This window comes from Bombina bombina, chromosome 3 (genome assembly GCF_027579735.1).
Source record: "Bombina bombina isolate aBomBom1 chromosome 3, aBomBom1.pri, whole genome shotgun sequence".
NCBI lineage: Eukaryota > Metazoa > Chordata > Amphibia > Anura > Bombinatoridae > Bombina > Bombina bombina.
The window spans coordinates 748,058,718-748,084,571 of NC_069501.1; the positions used below are offsets into that span (position 1 = coordinate 748,058,718).

Sequence of the window (25,854 nt, forward strand, 5' to 3'; positions counted from 1 at the left end):
CTGCCGAGACTGCTTGAGCGTCTAGAAGCTCAGACGTATATATATATATATATATATAAATATATATACATAAATGTTGTGCGGTACAGTAGCCAAAATACTGCATAACGTATCAAAACGTCTGTTTTGGTAAAGGGGTTAATGCGTGACTTTATATCCTTATTTTCTCAAACAGAATTTGTGAATGTTTCTAAATGATTAGAATTAAATCGTTCTCTTTATTTATAATTCAGAAACATAATTTTTTTTAAATAAAAGTTAATGTTGACAACAGTTACACATAAAATAAAGGAAGGTAAAATCATGCATAGACTTAGACAATTAACCATATACATTTAAACCCTTGCACCACATGGATGTAGGTAATGCATCACACAGTATTTTCCCAGAATACTGTGTTGACGTAGAACCTAAGTTCAGCAAGAGGTGCATTTTGCGGTTCCTGCTTTCAGCTTAGACAGCAAGAGCTGTAATTAGGGGTCAAAATATAGATTGCCAATCATTGCAGACAGTGGCAGTGTCTGTGTCACTCTCTGTAATGATCTTCTGTTGGTGCTGTGTGGAAGCATTGGGAGAAAAGGAGAGAGGCGGGTGGGTGGCCCAGCATAGGAGGAGGTGGTAGGGTTCTCTACACTAAAGAAAAATGCTAGGCAGTGGAGAGGGAGGGATTAGTATCTGCAAAACACAAAAAAATTATAATTTGCAGGGGAAGTGGGATTCTACACTACAGAAAAATTAAATGGCTTGCAGGTGGGTGGGTGAGTGGGTGGGTTGGTGGGTGCTTGGAATCCCTACACTGCAGAAAAAAATATATACCAATAATAAAATAAAATTAAAAAAAATCATAATTTGTTACTGACACACTGGCTTCCAGTAACAGAAATGGCAGGGGACAGTGAAAGGGGGAGGGTAAGAGAGTTGTTGAGAACAGGAAGGTGGAAGGGTAAGAATGGTTTGCTACACTACTAAAATTAAAAATAAATATATATAAAAAAACTCCTAAACTGCATACTGGCAGGCTGTCTGCTAGTAACCAAGATGGTGGTAACCAGTGAGTGGGAGAAGGGAAGAGAGCTTTTTGCAATGGATCAGGTAAGGATCAGGTGGCATAGGTGTCAGGTGGAAGGGTAATTCATACACTACCGCAAAAATTAACCTTACAAGCTAATTAATTAACACTTTTATTTCCAGGAAGTTCAGAAGTGTGGTGCACAGCTGCAATTAGTGGCTTTCTAATTGCCAAAAATCAATGGCAATATATGCCTGCTGTTCTGAACAAAGGGGACCCCTGAGAAGCTTTTACAACTTTTTGTCTTATGTAATTGTGTGCAAATAACTTCTGTTAGAAACCCAAAGTTTTCAAAAAAAGTTACCCATTTTTATATGATCTTACTTGGCTGCCACATAGTTGCTTCAAATATACCAAAATGGGCCTAGATCAATACCTTGATTTGTCTACTATATATACAACGTTTGCATTGAGTCTCAGGCATGTTCAACCATTTTGTATTTAAAATGGTTTATTCTATCATAATGACTTATTCCACCATGGTGGTATGGGTAGTGTAGTCCCTTTCCAGAAACCGACGAAAACCTGTTGAGCTGCAGTTTGTTTTATCTTAGCTTTAACCCCTTCACTACCAGAACTTTCAGAGAAATTTTTTCCCAAAATACCAGAGAATATTTAGCATTTTTGCTACCACTCCATTTAAACAGAAATAGAGCCTTGTTTTTTTTTCTATTTACCCGTCAAAAAATAAAATAATATATATATATATATATATATATATATATATATATATATATATATATAGGAAGTATTAGCGCTATAGACTAGGAAATCCCTGAAGGAGTGTGAGAGGACACCAGTCTCTGTAAATGTACAGTCCTCCTGTTTGGCACAAGATCAGTCTTTACTTGATGTGTGGGAGAAACAAATCCAGGATGTCTCGCATCCTAATCCCCAAAGTAAAGCGAATCCCTAATGAGGGAATACCCAGCAGAATCTAAGACCAACAGAAGAGGTAAGGGCACACAGACACAGGGATCCTGGTGCAGTATGTTATGATTCCACAGACTTAAAACACTAGCATAAGCCAAATAAGTACTCACTTGTACCGACCTCAACACATAAGGTATGATGAAAGCAAGGGGGCTTCTCACAGCCTGTCAGATCTTCCACTGGCCCATGTGTATCATTATACACTCATCACAGTGTGTAATTCATGCTCCTTCATTCTAATGACCGCTGCTTCTTACATTGCGGGAAGCAGGCTTGCATATGCGAACCTGCCCCGCAAGGACTCTGGTGCAGCTTCGTACATGGAGCCCTTAGTGTCTATAAAACAATAGGAGCTGCCATGTTGTAACTTAGGTTACCTTCTCTGCTGTGGCCAATTAGGGACAGTTATAAATAGGTGTGTAGCCAATAGCTGTGTGGAATATTACAGTGTTCTACCCTTCCATTTCTAACAGGAACTGAAAAGCTCACAATTTGAGAATGGAATTACAGGAAAAGACAAAATCAAAGATGAAAGTATATTGCAGAGTTGTTGTTTTTTATATATATGATTTATCATTTTATGTTCCCATCTCAAAGTGTTTAATGTCCCTTTAATATAGAGGGCTACTTTATAAACCATTGCTGAACTTTCAATGGCCTGTGACACAAAGTGCAGTGGGTTGATCCTGCCTGTAACACAAAGATCAGGGACTTAACTTATTTTTTGCCATCATTTTAGATCCAGACTTTAACCACCTCTTTATTAAAACAAAAAAAAAAATAAGCAGTGTTAAAGCTTTTTTTAAAATGCTTTTTATGAATAGGTACGCAAAAGCTGCACAATATTCTCTACCAAAATTAGAAATCTGCTGTCCTGAAAATGTATTTAAAACTTTAATTCAAAATTAAGGCTGCACCATAATTACCTTAAACCTTTGCGTTTGCAAGCTTTTCTTCATTTGAGTTGAGAAAAACAACTTTAAAGGAAGATTTGTTTGCCATTTAAATTACTGTATATGATATAAATACTTGGATACCTTATTCTGAACAAAGACATTATAATTTTACAGTGCTTGCTTGCTTTTCTCAATTTGCAACCTCTTATGTAACCATTAAAAAACACAATACAGGGAATTAATATATTTTATATATTGACATGTTCATTTTTTTGTGATGTAACTGATATAATGGATTTAAGGGATGATTTTCTGGTTCATTTACAGGCTTGAGAACAACAGATGAATTTTTATATGAAATAACATATGAATCGGAAGATGTGAAAGCACAACTGGAGTCATCTTTGGGTATCAGACTAATTCATAAAGAGCGAGATGCTCCTACTGGAATTGTCACATTGATTTTTAATATTATCTTTGCACCACCAAAGCCAATGAGGTAAGCATTACATGTTATCTTATGTGATATTTTTATCAGATGATAGGAATAATTTGCTTCAACATGCTATTTAGTTAGGAAAAATAAGTCACAGTAAATATGCGCCATTCTGCCTTGCCTTTATAAACTGTAAAAATGCTTGGATCATATTAGCATTTATACTGCTTTCAAAAGAAGTGGAATGGTCATGGATATTAAACTACTTTTTATGGGTATGCAAAGGGGGATTTTAATTTATAAGTGATTCATTTTTGTAATAAAGATCGATGTCTGAACTATCATATGTACTACTGAATAAGGTCTGAAATTGAAGTAACTGGGTCTAAACCAAACATTTCCGTACCATAGTTGACATTTGTGGCTTTGAAATAAAAAAATAGGACACTTTACAAGACAGTAGACTATAGATTTCTCTATCACCCAGATGAAGGATCAACATTTAAATATTGGGTTTTTTTTATACTAAAGGGGAAGTCATTTTTTTTAAGATTAAGCTGAAATTTATATAGTAGTTTCAATTCTGTACTTAAAGCTCATTGGATTCTAGGTATTTCCTGCTAATGCTTACAGGTATAATGACCATTTGTTCCTTTCAACCACTATGCATTAGTACATGAGAAACACTGCATTTTTAGTTTCAATTTAAATTGATACAACTTTTACTTCACGTTTTCAAGAAATTTCAACATTTTTAAATGCTGCTCTTTCGCGTGGCATAAGTGCCTTATGTCTCTAAAACTTTTATACGTGACTCACAGCAAATGTTTCAAAATGTAAAAGAGCAATATTTTTATGATAAAATTGATGAAATTCCTCTTCATGAGGCAGAAATCATTTATCCTGTCTTGCTGAAGAAGACATGATTGGAGTCATATGGGAGGTTACTAAGAGCCATATGGGCTAGATTTAACGAGCAGCGGATGCTGCTGTCTCTGCCCAAAGTTTCCGGCTCACCGGAAACTGAAGTTAAGAAGCAGCGTTTGTATGACCACTGCTGCTTAACTTGTCCGCCATCTTTTAGGTGGCAGACTGCAATAATCCCGATCCGATAGCGGCTGATTGGCCACAAATGTGCAGGGGGCGGCATTGTACATGCTTTTCACAAGAAATGGTGACCTTATGGGGTAGATTTATTAAATGCTGTCGGCATTTAGCGATGTGGGGTGGATATGATTCGCTACAGCAAATCATGTTCGCCCAGCATTTAATAAATCTACCCCATAAGGTCACCAGTTGCTCACCATTGGGGTAAACTAATTCAGCCATTTTATTAACCTTATTAACTGTTGATAAGAGATATTTTACAGCCCTTTGCTGTTTAACCGATCATTAGCTGCATAGCAGTGTAACACAACACAATTTTAAACGGAAAAAAAGTGTGTACAAGCACTTTCTATAGAGATCTATTTGACAAACCAAAACATACTTGTATTTTGAAGGAAAATTGTTTGCTATTAAAGATTATATTGTTAACTTGTTTTTCAGTCACTCTGCCACAATAAAGGTAAAATGTGCCACAGGAGGAATCTGGAAGTTCCCTATACAATTCGTTGCCACAGAGCCAAACGTGGATGATGTAATTGAGATTGAAGCAGTTGGACTAAATAAGGAATCATTTGTTGGCTTTAGACTAACAAGCAAAACAAGGTAATATAAAATTTCAAATGCCAATTATTTGTCATGTGCATTTTTACACCTTGTTCTACTGTGATGATGTAACACACGAAAATAGCATTAAACATAATGTCATTCCTTTTGGGACCTGAAATGTTGCAAATAATTTGGCAGAACAGAAAAATCATAAACAAATATTGCATATGCTTTCTTGGAAGATTGATGACAATCATTTTGTCATTTTGTTTTAACAGTGACAGACCTAATGCTATTTTGCCTATAAAAAGTGATACTTCAGAATCAAAATGGAAGATATTATTTTGACTGTTTAAAAATATTTTGCTTGACAGAAGAAAGAAGCTCATAACATTTAATGTTTTCTGTATGAGAAGATTTACTAGTAAGAGAGATGCAGTGATTGCTATATCAACGATCAAAAAGTTTGCATGAAATACAGGAGGAAAAGTATATCTATTAAATTACTCAAGTTTTGTCTAGACATGGTTACAATATGTCTTCATATTGCTGTTTTATGGCTAAAATGTATTTTATTTTGTTCCTTTTTACTTAAGATTTTCATTTAATATATCCATGTCATTGCTTCTGCAGGAGTGATATAGCCAGTCACAAACTGTATTGCTCAAGCTATTAAATTGGGTGAGGGTATCATACTGGCCCTTTGCCTTAAGTATTATTAAAGTAAAATGCTACTGTGAATGTGCAGACCACTTTAGCTTGACTAATAAATTATAGATACTGGAATGGAGGAGGCAAAGAAAACTACATCACATCCATGACCTATTAATAGCTTAATATATTTTGATATCTATAAATATCACCTCCGCTACATTAAAGGGACACTGAACCAAAAATGTTTCTTTTGTGATTCAGATAGAGCATGCAATTTTAAGCAACTTTCTAATTTACTCCTATTATCAATTTTTCTTTATTCTCTTGCTATCTTTATAAAAAAAAGAAGGCATCTAAGCTTTTTTTCTTGGTTCAGCACTCTGGACAGCAGTTTTTGATTGGTGGATGAATTTATCCACCAATCAGCAAGGACAACCTAGGTTGTTCACCAAAAATGGGCCGGCATCTAAACTTACATTCTTGCATTTCAAATAAAGTTACCAAGAGAATGAAGAAAATTTGATAATAGGAGTAAATTAGAAAGTTGCTTAAAATGTCATGCTCTATCTGAATCACAAAAGAAAAAAATTGGGCACAGTGTCCCTTTAAGGATTCGCTACTGTACATTGGTATATGCAGCACATTTTCTTAGAGACATACTCTAGCAGCCCTTTTATGCCAGTGCTTTACCAGAAAAGGTACCAGTCAATATCGCAGAAACCCTTTTATTCCACTTATATTCAAAACCAACCTACAATCAAGTCTGCATAGTACAGCAGTCTCTTTATTCTCAAACAGACCACAGATTAGATATTATAACCCAAAACCCTTTATGCCAGCTATGCTTCCAAAAATACATTACATAAATTGAATTTCTCCAACATTTTCTTTTTTGCCAAATACCTATATACTTGAACAGAATTAAGTTAGATGCATTTTATCTCTTCTGCTGTTGATTGACACACACATAGGGCTCCACTATAGTGTGCTTTTTACAAGACATCACTGCACGTAGTGTGTGAAGTATCACTGCATGTTCTTTGCAGCCAGCTGTGTATAAAAAGAAACAATGCTGTAGAGCAGTAGAGACAGCAAATGAAAACAGGTGGCTGCGTAACTTTAGGTAGTGCCTGTTACATAGGGCACATCCTGTGCAGATGCTTATGGTAACACAATATACTAAAACTTTCATATGTTTAATGTTATAATCCTCTTTTGAAATTCAGCAAAGCAACTAGTTTTAAGGCAGGAGTAATAACATTATACAAATGTGACATGAAAGAGAGCAATACAAATATAATAACAATTGTAAAAGTTCTCCCTTAAAGGGACATAAAACAAGTTGGGATAGAGACAAAATATAATAATATGTCCTTTAATTACTTTACCTGCAAATTTATACTGCAGTGCCTTACCATTAACCCTTTATTTTTAGTTTCTGAATTGTAAAGCTCTAACTCCCCCCACACAATTCCTTTTATGGCTGTATCTATATCTATTGTTATTTTTGTAGAATGCAAAAGTGCATAGGGATTATCTGCTGGAGCATGCCTAGAAGCTGTGAACTCAGTTGAAATACAATGCCTGTGTCTAAACACTGATAAGGGGGGTGGAGTTGGCTTCTCCAGGCAGCTTAGCTATGTAATTAATTTTGCTTATTTTTGAAAATGATTTTAAAATACTTGCCAGCAACAATTTTTTTATGCAAACAATTTTTAATTAATTAGCCCTTTTAGGATATGCACAGATCTCAACCTGTTTTATGCCCCTTTAAGCTTGAAAAAATAGGGGAATTTATGGTTTCAGGACCTTCTTAATGAATACACACTTTGTTCTCTCCCAACATGCCAGTCTAGAATTGTATGTATATTTTTTAAACACTGCAGTACTGAGCAGACTAGAGGCTTCAAATAAAAAGTAATTTTCATGAAAGAATCATATATTATTTTAAATGCATTACTGTATATCACAGTCCACCTAAGACTTTTAATAGATACATTAATCATAATGCTTTGCTTTAATGCACAGTGAATGGGACCTGTGTTATAGAAGCTGGATTTAGAACCACTGTGGTAGAAGGTTGCAGTGGATAACTGAAGGAGCAACTGGTTTTATTAAAGGGACATTAATCTGATAACATGTATTACCTAATAAGCACTGTATTACAAACTAAGGGCTAGATTTTTAAGTAGAGACCTTTGTAGCCTTTTTTTTCCTAACACTTGAGACTTCATATCTTTAACCCCTTATACATTTTTTTTTTTTAATAATGTTTATTAGAAGGTGTTATTATGAGTTAAACTGTACTTGTAGTACGCATGCTACTTCCAATGCACGCAAGGATCCTCTAATCCCTTGCACACAACAGTTAACGCACCACTCATAATCTAGCCCAGTATTTGTTATCAGGAAGTGGACTGAGGTGGGGGGCATTGTCCTCCTTTCCTAGCACCAAATTAATATGATTGTTCAATCAAGGAAGTCCATGCTAGCTTGCTCATCACTGTGGAGAACAACCTCAGCCAAAAAAAAGGAAAGACCTAAGAGGTTCATCATTGGTATAATATTGAATCTTAAAATTGACCCTGAATACTAGCCTGCCCCAGTGCATGCTTGTATCAGACTCAGTGGCCAATCATTAGATTGCTCAGGAGTGAGGCAGTACAGTACAAAAAAGTGGCCAATAGTCATGTGATCAATGATGTTCTTATGATTTGTATTCAATACATTTTATTTTAATAAAGTGTTTTGTAGGTTTTTGTTTGTTTTTTACCCCTGAATTGTATTTTCAGCCCTTGGCAATAAAAGGTTTAAAGATACATGTGTCAAAATGCCTCTAGATAAATACCCTGGGGTATATATACATATATATATACAGGTGAAACTCGAAAAATTAGAATATCGTGCAAAAGTTCATTTATTTCAGCATAACAAATTTTATTGTTAAACAAATAATTCCATCTTTGTAGTATTTGGATTATATTTCCTAAAAATTACTTGGAAATCTAGTATATGTGGTATTCCAAAAATCAGGACAACAAATCGAATTTATTTGGAGGTTTTTTTCTTTATCTACACTAGTTTTGTAAAAATAGTTATAAAGAAAACTGCAAAAAAAAAAAGCTTTTTATTTGAATTTCCTCCACATTTTCAGTATTAAATTCCTTTTTATTGTTATTTTATTTATCCATGTAGGGTATCACTAGAAAGGCCTGCTTGTCTGTTAAAAAAAGGGTGTATAATATGATGGGTGCACGTAAAGGGACAGTCTAGGCCAAAATAAACTTTCATGATTCAGATAGAGCATGTAATTTTAAACAATTTTCCAATTTACTTTTATCACCAATTTTGCTTTGTTCTCTTGGTATTCTTAGTTGAAACCTTAACCTAGGAGGTTCATATGCTAATTTCTTAGACCTTGAATGCCACCTCTTTTCAGAATGCATTTTAACAGTTTTTCACCACTAGAGGGTGTTAGTTCATGCATTTCACATAGATAACACTGTGCTCGTGCACGTGAATTTATCTGGGAGCAGACACTGATTGGCTAAACTGCAAGTCTGTCAAAAGAACTGAAATAAAGGGGCAGTTTGCAGAGGCTTAGATACAAGATAATCACAGAGGTTGAAAGTATATTATTATAAATGTGTTAGTTATGCAAAACTGGGGAATGGGTAATAAAGGGATTATCTATCTTTTAAAACAATAAACATTCTGTTGTAGACTGTCCCTTTAACAAGGGAGCGGAAATTACGGTGAACCCAATAGTGAGCAATAATGCCAAAAATTGCTTGTGTCTATTAAGCATGGAAACTGGTCCTTAAATGGTTAAAGTAAAACCATAAAGCTTTCTTTTTCTCATTTTTTAGTAGCTATGCAACTCTGTGATTTCATGCTGAGAGCGTTTACATAGCCTTATGAAAATTAAGTTGTTGTGTTCCAGTCTTACATTTGTGTTTTAATATTTTAATAAATATTAATTTTGTGACCCTATCTTAAGAAAAGTTTTATTAAAATAAAATTGGATAATCTGTATGTTTCTTACTTGTAAAATGTAGAATATTTTTATTTCCCCTTACTTTTAATGGTTATGACCAAATAGATTGCTAATTGGACATATATAAGAATCTATAATTATTACTGCAGGCATTTACAGTTTAAATTGTTTTTATAATTGCCAAGGATTTGCTTATTTTGGGTCACAGTGTAGGAGTAGGTTATTGGAAATATTTAAAATTTCAATTCTAAGGGAGGATTATTGTGATTAAAACATTAAATACTTCTTTATTTATTATGTGCAAGTTGCAGAGACTTTCATGCTTAGCAGGAAAGTTGCCTAAGGTCAAAAGGACCAATTAAATTAAGGAACAAATCTTGTTTTTGTATATTTAATTATTTACAGGTATTTGATTTCACAGATAATTGCTGCTTTGTTAAAATGTATCATGCACCTTTATTAATAAGTTGCAAACTAAAACACACACAAACACATACACATGCACACACATACACCTGCACACACATACACATGCACACACACATAGATACACATACAAACATACACACACACACACACATACATACATACACACACACACACACACACATATATACACACGCACATACATGCACACACGCACATGCATACACATACAAACATACATACATACACACATATACATACATACATACATACACACACACACATATATACACACGCACATACATGCACACACGCACATACATACACATACAAACATACATACATACACACACATACATACATACACACACACATATATACACACGCACATACATGCACACACGCACATACATACACATACAAACATACATACATACACACACATACATACATACACACACATATATACACACGCACATACATGCACACACGCACATACATACACATACAAACATACATACATACACACACATACATACATACATACACACACGCACACACATATATACACACGCACAAACATGCACACACGCACATACATACACACATACATGCACATACACACACACATACATAAATACATACACATATCTTATCCTTAACTCTAAATCCACCTGTTCTCCACTCACACTTCTTCCCACCCTCTTTCCTTGATAGCCCTTATTTTTTTACCCTATTCTTAATTCTATTGTCTGACATTCTATCTGTCTATACCTCCCCTTTATCTTTCTGAGCATGTTCCTTCTCTTTAAGAAATTTATCGTAATTTTTCTCATCTATGATCTTATAGTAATTCCCATCTCTCTCACACACTGCTTTCAATTTATCTCTCATTTATTACCTTACCACTCTGTTTCCTATACACATCTTCTACAATGATCATTTTCTCGCGATCATCCATGCTATTTTGTCTGGAAGCACACAAATATAAATAATCAAGTCCCTTTTCACAGTTAAACAGTGCTAGTTCATGTGTGCCATATAGATAACATTATGCTCACTCCCGTGGAGTTATTCATGAGTCAGGACTGACTGACTGGCTAAAATGCAAGTCTGTGAAAAGCACTGAGATAAGGATGCAGTCTGCAGAGTGTTAGATACAAGGTAATCACAGAGGTAAAAAGTGTATTAATATGACAGTGTTGGTTATGTAAAATTGGGGAATGGGAAATAAAGGGATATCTATCTTTTCAAACAATAAATATTTTTAGGTAAACTGTCCCTTTAATATTTAATGTAAATTGTTATATAGGGCTCTATTTATAAATATGTGAACAGACAAAGTCCCAACTAGGGAATCTGTCTGTCCTTGATCATGGGTAGCAGGCACCATCATGCTGACCACATTTATCATGTAACTCCACTCCCTGCTCTTGCATGACCAATAGAACATGAGCATGGGCTGTCAATTACTCCATTTGTACTTATCCGGGTTGATATAAATCTGCCAGCTCAGAGCTTACAGATAGGTTAAGAAACATTGATCTGATGACCGTTGCTTCTTAACTACCATCTGCAGGCTTGTTATTTAGCTCATAATATTTAATTGCACCACTACTAAACAGTTGCATTATAAGCATGCAATAATGAAATATGGTAATTCTTAGTTATAACCAGCAAAATATCAATTAATTTACTTAAAGGGACACTAAACCCACATTTTTTCTTTCGTGATTCAGATAGACCATGCAATTTTATGCAACTTTCTAATTTACTCTTATTATCAAATTTTTTTTCGTTCTCTTGCTATCTTTATTTGAAAAAGAATGCATCTAAGTTAAGGAGCTAGACAATTTTTGGTTCAGGACCATGGACAGCACTTGTTTATTGGTGGGTGAATTTATCCACCAATCAGCAAGGACAACCAAGGTTGTTCACCGAAAATGGGCACGCATCTAAACTTACATTCTTGCTTTTTTAAATAAATATTCCAAGAGAATGAAGAAAATTTGATAATAGGAGTAAATTAGAAAGTTGCTTAAAATTGCGTGCTCTATCTGAATCACAAAATAGAAAATTTGGGTTCGGTGTCCCTTTAATGAAAAAAAAAAACATTTCCAATTTTTTAAAATATGTAATTACTTTATTTAAGCTTTAGCTCTTTTACAGAAACTTGAAAGGCATGTGAGTATCTAGTGTCTAAATTCTGGTTTTGGTAAATCATTTTTGTGGGGTCTTAGGAATTAATTTTAGAATTATACTCGTTTATGTAATAGTATTATTAGCTAAGCTTCTAATGGTATGGCATTTATCGAATGCACAGTAATTTTTATATAAGATATATTTTGTAGAAATCACAGTTTTATTATTAAATTACCTCACCGACTCATGTTTAGTTGTCTGTTTTATTTCTATAATGAATAATTTGTGCCATCTAAAAAAAAATTTAATCATTTTTACATTGTGTTAAGGTACCAAGAGCCTTTCAGCGCATACTTCTTGCCTGGCAGCGATATGGAATTCTCTGTCTTACCACATTCTGGAGAACTACGTCCAGTTGGGTCTACTGGGACACTCATTATTGTTGGTTTCAAACCCAGTATGTACAGCAAAAAGCAAAAGGCAACTCTTATAATAAAGGTTAGTCAAAGTCATTTTAACAACAAACAGAATGTATTTGAATCAATGTTTAACTTGTTTATTACTTTTGTAAATGTATTAAATATACTTAAAATCAACAGAATAAATGTGGATCTAAATAGATATTCATGTAAATAGATCGTCAATTAATTTTCTTTTGTGGAGGAACTCTTGAATTAGTGTCTATTCTAATTCATTGTAAAGCACAATTTGTCTTATTGTTTTCTAATGTTTTATTGTTATTTCTCCAACATTGGTGTGTCCGGTCCACGGCGTCATCCTTACTTGTGGGATATTCTCTTCCCCAACAGGAAATGGCAAAGAGTCCCAGCAAAGCTGGTCACATGAACCCTCCTAGGCTCCGCCCACCCCAGTCATTCTCTTTGCCGTTGCACAGGCAACATCTCCACGGAGATGGTTAAGAGTTTTTTGGTGTTTAAATGTAGTTTTATTCTTCTATCAAGTGTTTGTTATTTTAAAATAGTGCTGGTATGTACTATTTACTCTGAAACAGAAAAGGATGAAGATTTCTGTTTGTAAGAGGAAGATGATTTTAGCAGACAGTAACTGAAATCAATTGCTGTTTCCACACAGGACTGTTGAGATGAAGTAACTTCAGTTGGGGGAAACAGTTAGCAGTCTTTTCTGCTTAAGGTATGACTAGCCATATTTCTAACAAGACCATGTAATGCTGGAAGGCTGTCATTTCCCCTCATGGGGACCAGTAAGCCATTTTCTTAGTTAAACATAAAAGAATAAAGGGCTTCAAAAAGGGCTTAAAAACTGGTAGACATTTTTCTGGGCTAAAACAATTGCTTTACTAGCCATATTATGCAGATTCTAACTAATTATTGGTATTATAATCTTGGGGAACGTTTAGAAAAACGGCAGGCACTGTGTTGGACACCTTTTTCAGATGGGGGCCTTTCTAGTTATAGACAGAGCCTCATTCTGGGACTGTATAGGGGTTAAATGTAAAAACGGCTCCGGTTCCGTTAATTTAAGGGTTAAAGCTCTGAAATTTGGTGTGCAATACTTTTAATGCTTTAAGACACTGTGGTGAAATTTTGGTGAATTTTGAACAATTCCTTCATACTTTTTCACATATTCAGTAATAAAGTGTTTTCAGTTTGAAATTTAAAGTGACAGTAACGGTTTTATTTTAAAACGTTTTTTGTGCTTTGTTGACAAGTTTAAGCCTGTTTAACATGTCTGTACCATCAGATAAGCTATGTTATATATGTATAAAAAGCCAATGTGTCTCCCCATTTAAATTTATGTGATAATTGTGCCATAGTGTCCAAACAAAGTAAGGACAGTATTGCAGCAGATAATGATATTGCCCAAGATGATTCCTCAAATGAGGGGAGTAAACATGATACTACATCATTCTCTACTGTGTCTACACCAGTTATGCCCACACAGGAGGCCCCTAGTACATCTAGTGCGCCAATACTTATTACCATGCAACAATTAACGGCTGTAATGGATAACTCCATAGCAAATCTTTTATCCAAAATGCCTACTTATCAGAGAAAGCGCGATTGCTCTGTTTTAAACACTGAAGAGCAAGAGGACGCTGATGATAACTGTTCTGACATACCCTCACACCAATCTCAAGGGGCCATGAGGGAGGTTTTGTCTGATGGAGAAATTTCAGATTCAGGAAAAATTTCTCATCAAGCTGAACCTGATGTTGTGACATTTAAATTTAAATTAGAACATCTCCGCGCTCTGCTTAAGGAGGTGTTATCTACTCTGGATGATTGTGACAATTTGGTCATTCCAGAGAAATTATGTAAGATGGACAAGTTCCTAGAGGTTCCGGTGCCCCCCGACGCTTTTCCTATACCCAAGCGGGTGGCGGACATAGTAAATAAAGAGTGGGAAAGGCCCGGCATACCTTTTGTTCCCCCCCCTATATTTAAGAAATTATTTCCTATAGTCGACCCCAGAAAGGACTTATGGCAGACAGTCCCCAAGGTCGAGGGGGCGGTTTCTACTCTAAACAAACGCACTACTATTCCTATCGAAGATAGTTGTGCTTTCAAAGATCCTATGGATAAGAAATTAGAGGGTTTGCTTAAAAAGATTTTTGTACAGCAAGGTTACCTTCTACAACCAATTTCATGCATTGTTCCTGTCACTACGGCAGCGTGTTTCTGGTTCGAGGAACTAGAAAAATCGCTCAGTAAAGAATCTTCGTATGAGGAGGTTATGGACAGAGTTCAAGCACTTAAATTGGCTAACTCTTTTGTTTTAGATGCCGCTTTGCAATTAGCTAGATTAGTGGCGAAAAATTCAGGGTTTGCTATCGTGGCGCGCAGAGCGCTTTGGCTAAAGTCTTGGTCAGCGGATGTGTCTTCCAAGACAAAATTGCTTAACATTCCTTTCAAAGGTAAAACATTATTTGGACCTGATTTGAAAGAGATTATTTCAGACATCACTGGGGGAAAGGGCCACGCCCTCCCACAGGATAGGTCTTTTAAGGCTAAAAATAAGCCTAATTTTCGTCCCTTTCGCAGAAACGGACCAGTCTCTAATTCTGTATCCTCTAAGCAAGAGGGTAATACTTCACAACCCAAACCAGCCTGGAAACCAATGCAAGGCTGGAACAAGGGTAAGCAGGCCAAGAAGCCTACCACTGCTACCAAAACAGCATGAAGGGATAGCCCCCGATTCGGGACCAGATCTAGTGGGGGGCAGACTTTCTCTCTTTGCTCAGGCTTGGGCAAGAGATGTTCAGGATCCTTGGGCGCTAGAAATAGTTTCTCAAGGTTATCTCCTGGAATTCAAGGAACTACCCCCAAGGGGAAGGTTCCACAGGTCTCAATTATCTTCAAACCAAATAAAGAGACAGGCATTCTTACATTGTGTAGAAGACCTGTTAAAGATGGGAGTGATACATCCAGTTCCAATAAAAGAACAAGGAATGGGATTTTATTCCAATCTGTTCATAGTTCCCAAAAAAGAGGGAACATTCAGACCAATTTTGGATCTAAAGATCCTAAACAAATTTCTCAGGGTACCATCGTTCAAAATGGAAACTATTCGAACGATCCTACCTACTATCCAGGAAAATCAATTTATGACTACCGTGGATTTAAAGGATGCGTACCTACATATTCCTATCCACAAGGAACATCATCAGTTCCTAAGGTTCGCTTTTCTGGACAAGCATTACCAGTTTGTGGCACTTCCATTTGGATCTAAATAGATATTCATGTAAATAGATCGTCAATTAATTTTCTTTTGTGGAGGAACTCTTGAATTAGTGTCTATTCTAATTCATTGTAAAGCACAATTTGTCTTATTGTTTTCTAATGTTTTATTGTTATATTACAACAAAGAAACCCATCAGATACTTTGCTTTGAAAACCCTTAGCAAAAGTTTTCTAATTTATCATAAATTACTTTTTAAGCAAGTTTTTGCATTATTTCTTAATTCATCAGCCTTCAACATTTGAAAATCCATTCTGGCCTGTATTAAATGGCATATCTTGTTGGTTTTCATGCATACTATGAAACACAACTGATTATTGTTTTGGGTTTTTTTTAAGTTAAAATGTTCTTAAATGACAAACAACATTTCTGGACATTAGGTAATCAACATTAATATATAGTCAATTGACACCTTTATTTTTATATTGTTTGGGTATTTCTCCAACATTGGTGTGTCCGGTCCACGGCGTCATCCTTACTTGTGGGATATTCTCTTCCCCAACAGGAAATGGCAAAGAGTCCCAGCAAAGCTGGTCACATGATCCCTCCTAGGCTCCACCCACCCCAGTCATTCTCTTTGCCATTGCACAGGCAACATCTCCACGGAGATGGTTAAGAGTTTTCAGATTCGGTGATAGATACTCTGGTTCAGGCCAGAAAACCTGTAACTAGAAAAATTTACCATAAAATATGGAAAAAATATATCTGTTGGTGTGAATCCAAAGGATTCCCATGGAATAAGATAAAAATTCCTAAGATTCTCTCCTTTCTTCAAGAAGGTTTGGAGAAAGGATTATCTGCAAGTTCTCTAAAGGGACAGATCTCTGCTTTATCTGTCTTACTACACAAAAGACTGGCAGCTGTGCCAGATGTTCAAGCATTTGTTCAGGCTCTGGTTAGGATCAAGCCTGTTTACAGACCTTTGACTCCTCCCTGGAGTCTAAATCTAGTTCTTTCAGTTCTTCAAGGGGTTCCGTTTGAACCCTTACATTCCATAGATATTAAGTTACTATCTTGGAAAGTTTTGTTTTTGGTTGCAATTTCTTCTGCTAGAAGAGTTTCAGAGTTATCTGCTCTGCAGTGTTCTCCTCCTTATCTGGTGTTCCATGCAGATAAGGTGGTTTTGCGTACTAAGCCTGGTTTTCTTCCTAAAGTTGTTTCTAACAAAAATATTAACCAGGAGATAGTTGTACCTTCTTTGTGTCCGAATCCAGTTTCAAAGAAGGAACGTTTGTTACACAATTTGGACGTTGTCCATGCTCTAAAGTTCTATTTAGAGGCTACTAAAGATTTCAGACAAACATCTTCCTTGTTTGTTGTTTATTCTGGTAAAAGGAGAGGTCAAAAAGCGACTTCTACCTCTCTTTCCTTTTGGCTTAAAAGCATTATCCGTTTGGCTTATGAGACTGCCGGACGGCAGCCTCCTGAAAGAATCACAGCTCACTTCACTAGGGCTGTGGCTTCCACATGGGCCTTCAAGAACAAGGCTTCTGTTGACCAGATATGTAAGGCAGCGACTTGGTCTTCACTGCACACTTTTGCCAAATTTTACAAATTTGATACTTTTGCTTCTTCGGAGGCTATTTTTGGGAGAAAGGTTTTGCAAGCTGTGGTGCCTTCCGTTTAGGTGACCTGATTTGCTCCCTCCCTTCATCCGTGTCCTAAAGCTTTGGTATTGGTTCCCACAAGTAAGGATGACGCCGTGGACCGGACACACCAATGTTGGAGAAAACAGAATTTATGCTTACCTGATAAATTACTTTCTCCAACGGTGTGTCCGGTCCACGGCCCGCCCTGGTTTTTTAATCAGGTCTGATGAATTATTTTCTCTAACTACAGTCACCACGGTATCATATGGTTTCTCCTATATATATTTCCTCCTGTCCGTCGGTCGAATGGCTGGGGTGGGCGGAGCCTAGGAGGGATCATGTGACCAGCTTTGCTGGGACTCTTTGCCATTTCCTGTTGGGGAAGAGAATATCCCACAAGTAAGGATGACGCCGTGGACCGGACACACCGTTGGAGAAAGTAATTTATCAGGTAAGCATAAATTCTGTTTTTTTGCATTCATCCTTTAGAATGATGAATACATGCACATCGGGCTGCCATGCATGCTCATCAGTGTTCCATGACTGTCATTACGAGAACACAGTGCATAAGCAGCATTTATTGTGTAGTAGATATCTCAGGCCCTAGACACACTGGATCTTACTCCTACGCTGAGTATCCCTGCAACAAGCCCCATTCACTAGCCCATAACACAGACACCTGTGTTAGTAGTAGTTAGTGTAAGTGGGACACTTTTTACAAATAAATGGAGCTAGTCTTTCATTAGTATTAGTAATTTGTCTGCATTACATTTACACAGTCAGTAAGCATTTAGGGCTGTTGATGTTTCGTTGGCATGTTTCCCATTGTCTGTAAACACTTTGAACTTTACATGCCATACACTGCATGCTACCTTGTATGCTAGCAGCCACTAATGCATGTTAGCATACTAATTTCCATTGGAGACTTATAAATGGAATTAGAGAACCCATGTTGTTATGTTGTTTGAGTTGAGGACTTTTGACAAGTGCATTTGTGCTGCATGAACATTTAATTTTCAGTTGGCATATAATGCTAACAGGTTTTTGATTACCATTGTCTAATTTAAAAGGCATTGTTTTTAAGTAACCTCTCAAGTTCTAGTTTTTACATGGCTAATGGACCTTGGAAAGGGGACCTTAGTTTGGAAAGATAATAGTCATGTGACATAACAAAAGAATAAAATAGATTTAAAAAAAAAAAAAAAAAACACTGAGTCTCCTTCACACTAGAATAATCTAAAGCTTGTAAGGTTATCTGAAAAGACAAAGAAAACTGAGGGCATCAATAGGCTACTATCTTTGAGGTTTAACTTTAAACTTACAGGTTCAATAGCACTTATATTAAAAATTGTATTCACAGCATTCCAGTTTGCTGCAGCAGATTACATTTTACAACAATAAATCACTTTTCATTAAACTTCATTGACTGTTGCATACTCTTTCATTTAGAAGAGCTGTAGGGAGAAAGCTGAGAGCTAGTTGCCAGCAAATTGAAATACTGTGAATACCCAGTATGGAGAATTTAGCACTTTTGACTCAAACTCGTACATTGATTCTATTAAAATTAGCAATGGTAGCCTGCTTAATTGAACTCTAATGTAACAATGTAGCTATCTCCTTTTCTTACATAGTCTATAATAAGTACTGTGAGAGCCATCAAAATAGTTTTAGAAAAGCAAATTGTATCTTGAGAGATGTTTATTTCACTATGCAGAGAAGGAGAGGCACTATTTGAAGGAGACTCCTACATTACAATAAAATAATCAATAAAAATAATCCCAAAGATTTTGTGTGATTTCTCTCCATGCTGGCAAGTTTTTGATCATCATGCCCTTGGTATTTGGCTTCCAGGGGATGCTTTAACAGTGTAACACACCTGGAAGGCAAAGTTTCCATTACAGGGAGTGTAGAATTATTAGGCAAATGAGTATTTTGACCACATCATCCTCTTTATGCATGTTGTCTTTCTCCAAGCTGTATAGGCTCGAAAGCCTACTACCAATTAAGCATATTAGGTGATGTGCATCTCTGTAATGAGAAGGGGTGTGGTCTAATGACATCAACACCCTATATCAGGTGTGCATAATTATTAGGCAACTTCCTTTCCTTTGGCAAAATGGGTCAAAAGAAGGACTTGACAGGCTCAGAAAAGTCAAAAATAGTGAGATATCTTGCAGAGGGATGCAGCACTCTTAAAATTGCAAAGCTTCTGAAGCGTGATCATCGAACAATCAAGCGTTTCATTCAAAATAGTCAACAGGGTCGCAAGAAGCGTGTGGAAAAACCAAGGCGCAAAATAACTGCCCATGAACTGAGAAAAGTCAAGCGTGCAGCTGCCAAGATGCCACTTGCCACCAGTTTGGCCATATTTCAGAGCTGCAACATCACTGGAGTGCCCAAAAGCACAAGGTGTGCAATACTCAGAGACATGGCCAAGGTAAGAAAGGCTGAAAGACGACCACCACTGAACAAGACACACAAGCTGAAACGTCAAGACTGGGCCAAGAAATATCTCAAGACTGATTTTTCTAAGGTTTTATGGACTGATGAAATGAGAGTGAGTCTTGATGGGCCAGATGGATGGGCCCGTGGCTGGATTGGTAAAGGGCAGAGAGCTCCAGTCCGACTCAGACGCCAGCAAGGTGGAGGTGGAGTACTGGTTTGGGCTGGTATCATCAAAGATGAGCTTGTGGGGCCTTTTCGGGTTGAGGATGGAGTCAAGCTCAACTCCCAGTCCTACTGCCAGTTTCTGGAAGACACCTTCTGCAAGCAGTGGTACAGGAAGAAGTCTGCATCCTTCAAGAAAAACATGATTTTAATGCAGGACAATGCTCCATCACACGCGTCCAAATACTCCACAGCGTGGCTGGCAAGAAAGGGTATAAAAGAAGAAAATCTAATGACATGGCCTCCTTGTTCACCTGATCTGAACCCCATTGAGAACCTGTGGTCCATCATCAAATGTGAGATTTACAAGGAGGGAAAACAGTACACCTCTCTGAACAGTGTCTGCGAGGCTGTGGTTGCTGCTGCACGCAATGTTGAAGGTGAACAGATCAAAACACTGACAGAATCCATCGATGGCAGGCTTTTGAGTGTCCTTGCAAAGAAAGGTGGCTATATTGGTCACTGATTTGTTTTTGTTTTGTTTTTGAATGTCAGAAATGTATATTTGTGAATGTTGAGATGTTATATTGGTTTCACTGGTAAAAATAAATAATTGAAATGGGTATATATTTGTTTTTTGTTAAGTTGCCTAATAATTATGCACAGTAATAGTCACCTGCACACACAGATATCCCCCTAAAATAGCTATAACTAAAAACAAACTAAAAACTACTTCCAAAACTATTCAGCTTTGATATTAATGAGTTTTTTTGGGTTCATTGAGAACATGGTTGTTGTTCAATAATAAAATTAATCCTCAAAAATACAACTTGCCTAATAATTCTGCACTCCCTGTAGTGTTGTAACAAAAATCTCAAAGGGTATCTGTAGTTAGATAAACAATGTTTAGTTTTTATAATAAATAAATATAAATAAATAAGACACATAGGGCTTAATTTATCATTTGGCAAGTGGACAAGGTTTGCTATATTGAACCTTGTCCGACCAGCCTGCCTGCATTTAACATTGCAAAAGCTGCTTGTGCAATGCTGTCCCATGCTTGTGCAAAGCTAATTGTGTGTTAGTGGGTGCTGTCAATCATCCCAATCAAATCAGATCTGGATGATTACAATTTTCACAAGCCTGATACGCTGGGGCTCCAAAGCTACTATTGCAGCTTAATAAATGAAGCACAAAGTATTTTGTCAGTCAGTAGTTTATTGTAGTTTAGTTAATATGTCAAAGTCTATAGTTTATAGGGAATAATTTCTCTGGAGAAAATTAACTTTGAATTTCTACTCATTCTCTCCCCTAGATCCATTAAGACTAGAACACAACCTCTACACTCTTTACAAATTCCTGTATTATTCACTAAAACTCACTTATTTCTCCATTTTTAAATTAATGACGTACATAGATTAAGATAGGAACTGGTGAGAACTCATAGGCCGTTCGTGTCTTGCATGACATTTATTAGCACGCATATAATATAATCTTTACTTCAGAATTAAGTGATATTTTATCTTCTCATTATTTAATTATGTCATATATAATTTTCCTAGGAAAATGTACCAATTGGAAATCAAAAAAATAGCAATGCTTTATTCATTTGTTTCCCCTTCAGGCTCTTAACATTAAGTTGCATCATGCAGCTAAAATCTAATAGAAATAACTATATTCGTTTTTGTTTGTGCATTTGCATTGTAAAATCTAGATCTTATATCCCGCTATTACATGAAATTAATTATCTTGCTTCTTGTTTCTCTCCCTCCAAGCTAAAGGCTTTAATATGCATAACAATGAAATCTTTCATTCTTTTACCACAACATTTTAACAAAATTGTACCTGCATGAATACTTAATCTTAAGTGAGAGAACATAAGGAGCCCTCATAAATATAGCTGGCGCCATAAGTTTATCACAAACAAGTAATGTTTTAGTTTAGTAATAAATTCCTCGGTGGTCTGTTCTCTGCTAGCAGTTTTTATCAGTCATGCCAGCTCTTAAATGGATTTTGTTTTTTGCCAACAAATACTTTGTTATCTCTCTTCTAATTTAGAAACTGAACTGTAGTTATTAACATTCCCAGTTAATGGCATTGGCTCTTTCATCTTAATTGCTGTAAACGTTTGTATTGTTGTTGGGTGATGGGCGAATATTAAGGAACATCAACATCAGCAGTAATTCCTGGTAGAGCAAATTAAATTAATTTGAGTTGTAAAAGTTGCAGAATGTTTTGTCCACTAGTTTGGGCCATTCAGTGCTGTGATATAATACTGTTATACATGAAATCATAGACAGTTATACTAAATAATTATCTTTTGACATCAGTCTATCAGATGTTACATTTAGTCATATTTAATTATTAAATATGTTTTTAGGGAAATAATCAAGATCTTATTTCCAAATTTCAATAAAAGTTACATTATATACATCACCTGAGATCTAACATTTCCCTGTATGCATCCCATATATTTATAATATATCTTTTAGAACTCTCTATGTTCTTGTATTTCACCTGTGTCTGCAGCTCTCTTCAAATCCATTAGCTTATTTTTACCATTTAAAAGGGCTGGTTAGTGAAGCTCTGCACTTTCACACCGGTCGCCACAATATTCTTGTACCATGTGATAGAAGCGGTGCACATTCGTAGATCAGTGATATCACTTTCCTCTTGATAAGCCATATTGTGCACTTCAGTATAGTGTGCACAATGCAGAGCAGGAGTGATATGTTTTTGCAGTCTCTGCGTTTGCTTTTTATATGTTTTGCAAATTTGAAATTGTGTAAACTGCAAAAATGTAAACCTTTTGTATTCTGGTGTGCATTCTAAATCAAAATGCAAGGTACACCTGTCAGAAATCTCTGTGACCTTTGAAAGCAAAATGCTTCTGTCACAGGATGCTAAAATATGTGTGTTCCAAGATGGTGGCGCCCAACATAAATATGTAGAGATTTACCAAGTGGCTTCTGTAATGTGTTAAAATAAGAGAACAGCTTTAAAGAGAGCTGCAAATACTCTAAATAATTTGATAATAAAACTAAATTTTGCCTGTTTAAGTTGGTCTCTTCCAGCCCTGCAGTTTTGAATATGATGGTATTTCTGTTACTGCTTCAGTCAATGGGGCCCATATATCAAGCGCCAGAAACACCAGTTATGAAGCAGCGGGCTAAAGGTCTAATTGTCACTCCCCTACCCACAATCCCCAGTCATTCTCTTTGCCTATGTCAATGGAGGTGGTGAAGTTTAATGTTTGAAGAAAGTCCACGTCAATCTCTTCAGTAGAGTAGTGGTGGCTTTTAAGCAGTTCGGAAGTTGTGAGGTAGTCTTTGCTTTGTTTCCTAACACATTGCTGCCCATGGTACAGAAAGCCAGAGCTGGTTACTCTGTTCTTTCTTTTTCTACAGGTCTCTGTAAGGAGTATGTGTCCTTTCACGCCTTGTGAGCTGTCTTCCTGCCAGACAGCTATACTGCAGGTAAGTGCTTTTGTCTTCTAGGTCTTGGAGACTTGCACTTAAGAATAATATGTCATATGCAGTAGATGGGGACATTTTTTAAACCTTTTATACAGGATTTTCTTTGGCAGTGGGCAGGCACATTATGTATGTTGTGAATAGGGGTTAATCTTTCCTTTATTGGGATGTTTTTTCCTCTTTGGACTCATTTTGTTGAAATACTTTATTAGTATGTGTGTGGCTTATATTTTATACAGGGATTTATGTATAAACTTAAAATTTGCAGTTGCTTTTCTTTGCTTGCTTAGCTAGAACAGGCTAACTGACAGACTGCTTGAGCATTTGTGTAAATTAAGCTCCGGTGTTGTAGGCAGAGGGAAACGCGCGTCTTTTACTTGCTGTGTAGTTTCCTCTCCCTGCCGGTCATGTGACTTCTCTCTGCTGTCGGATATTCATGGAGCGGAGCGGCGTCATCGAATTTCAGTCTCTTCAATGACGATATACTATATGATCATTTTAGAGACTTCTGGCAGCCAAATTGTGTATAAGTGTTAAGGTAAGGTACCTCAGCCTGTCTGAGGTGTAGGCGGCCTGATTGGTTTATTATTTTAAAGATTTTTTGCATGTTAAACGGCTGTGGTATTAAAAATTCTTAAAGTGACAGTGTATTTAAAACATTTCTACAATTTGGGGAATTTTTTTATTTAGTATTATGGACATGGACCAAGACTCTGTCTTTTGACAAATGCTTGTTATGGCTTGAGGCACAAATTGTTTTGCCTATGCAATTCTGTGCTGCATGCTTATCTTGAACACTTCAAATTAAAGAAAAAATGTTGCCCTCTGAGCCCAATGTCTCTCAGGATGATGCTGTTTAGGCAATGCCACAGCTTTCTCTTCAAATGTCCCAAGCCTATATATATGGCATCACATACAGTGCCCTGCAGTTCCTCTCAGCCTTCTGGAGGAGTTTATTTGCCTGCAAATTTTGCTGCACAGGTAGCTTCTGCGGTATTTGCAGCATTATCTGCTTTTCCTATGCTGGGAAAATGCAAGAGGAAAATTAGACATTCAGATAGTAAGGTTTCTGTTCCACCTACTGCTACACAGGTTGCCCTCCCTCATAGGTCTGATGAGGAGGATACGTCGGTAGCCTCTGAGGGTGAAATCTCAGATTTGGACAGTATTATTCCTACATCTGATACTGAAGAAGTAAACTTCAGATTTAAGCTGGAACACCTTTGTGTACTGTTAAAGGAGGTATTACTACTATACTGACGACTCAGATACTTCTGTCAGTCTCAAACCTAAGAAGTCTAGTAAGCATAATAAATACTATGATGTTCTTTCCTTGGTGGAAGTTTTTCCTGTCCCAGACCGTGTGATGGAGACTATTTTACAGGAATAGGAGAAGCCAGGAATTCCTTTCTCCCCATCTCCTGTATTTAAAAACATGTTTCCTGTTGCTGAGTCCATAAAAAATTCTTGGCGAACGGTGCCTAAAGTTGTAGGGGCTATTTCTACTCTGGATAACAGAACTACAATCCATATAGAGTATGGTAGACAAGATACACAGCAGGCAAATATAAGACCTTGATTATGCCAAGCTGGTAACTATAAGAAGCGCCAATGGTAAATACTGATATACTAAGTACACAGATAGATGAAAAATGCATACATATGAGATGACTGTTGTATCAATTATATGGCAAAAGTAACTACTGTGTTAAATATATCAATTATATAATGACTATAGCATCAGTGTAACATACTGGCCAAAATATAGCATAGCTGGCCATAGAAGACTCAAACATAAAGAGCTTAACAGTATAGAGAACCAGAGCAATATATATGATGTAACAGTGATAATAATAATAAAATGTCCTTATAGAGGTAAGTCCAATCACAAAAGATATAGATATATAGATATAGCTGCTGCTTTAAGGATCCCATGGACAAAAAGTTTATTTGAAGAAGATGTATATTCATCAAGGTCTTCAATGGCAACCTGCAGTTTGTATTGCCACAGTAGCAAATGTGGCATATTATTGGTGCAACGCCTTGTCTGAATCAATTTTAGTAGAGACTCTGTAGGAGGAGATACAATATAGGATTAAGGCTCTCAAACTAGCCAATTCCTTTATTAATGATGCTAATATGCAAGTTATTAGACGGGGCCTCTATTTATCAAGGTCTGGCGGACCTGATCCGACAGTGCGGATCAGGTCCGCCAGACCTCGCTGAATACGGAGAGCAATACACTTTCCGTATTCAGCA

General features: G+C 36.5%; 1 protein-coding gene across 1 annotated transcript in view; it reads left to right on the plus strand.

The window, feature by feature from the left end:
* CFAP47 (cilia and flagella associated protein 47) overlaps nucleotides 1-25,854 on the plus strand; it is an 801,982-nt gene that overhangs the window by 773,258 nt on the left and 2,870 nt on the right. Inside the window, 3 exon segments of the mRNA XM_053705439.1 lie at nucleotides 3,226-3,397; nucleotides 4,883-5,044; nucleotides 12,536-12,704. Of these exon segments, the coding sequence (XP_053561414.1) occupies nucleotides 3,226-3,397; nucleotides 4,883-5,044; nucleotides 12,536-12,704 (503 nt within the window).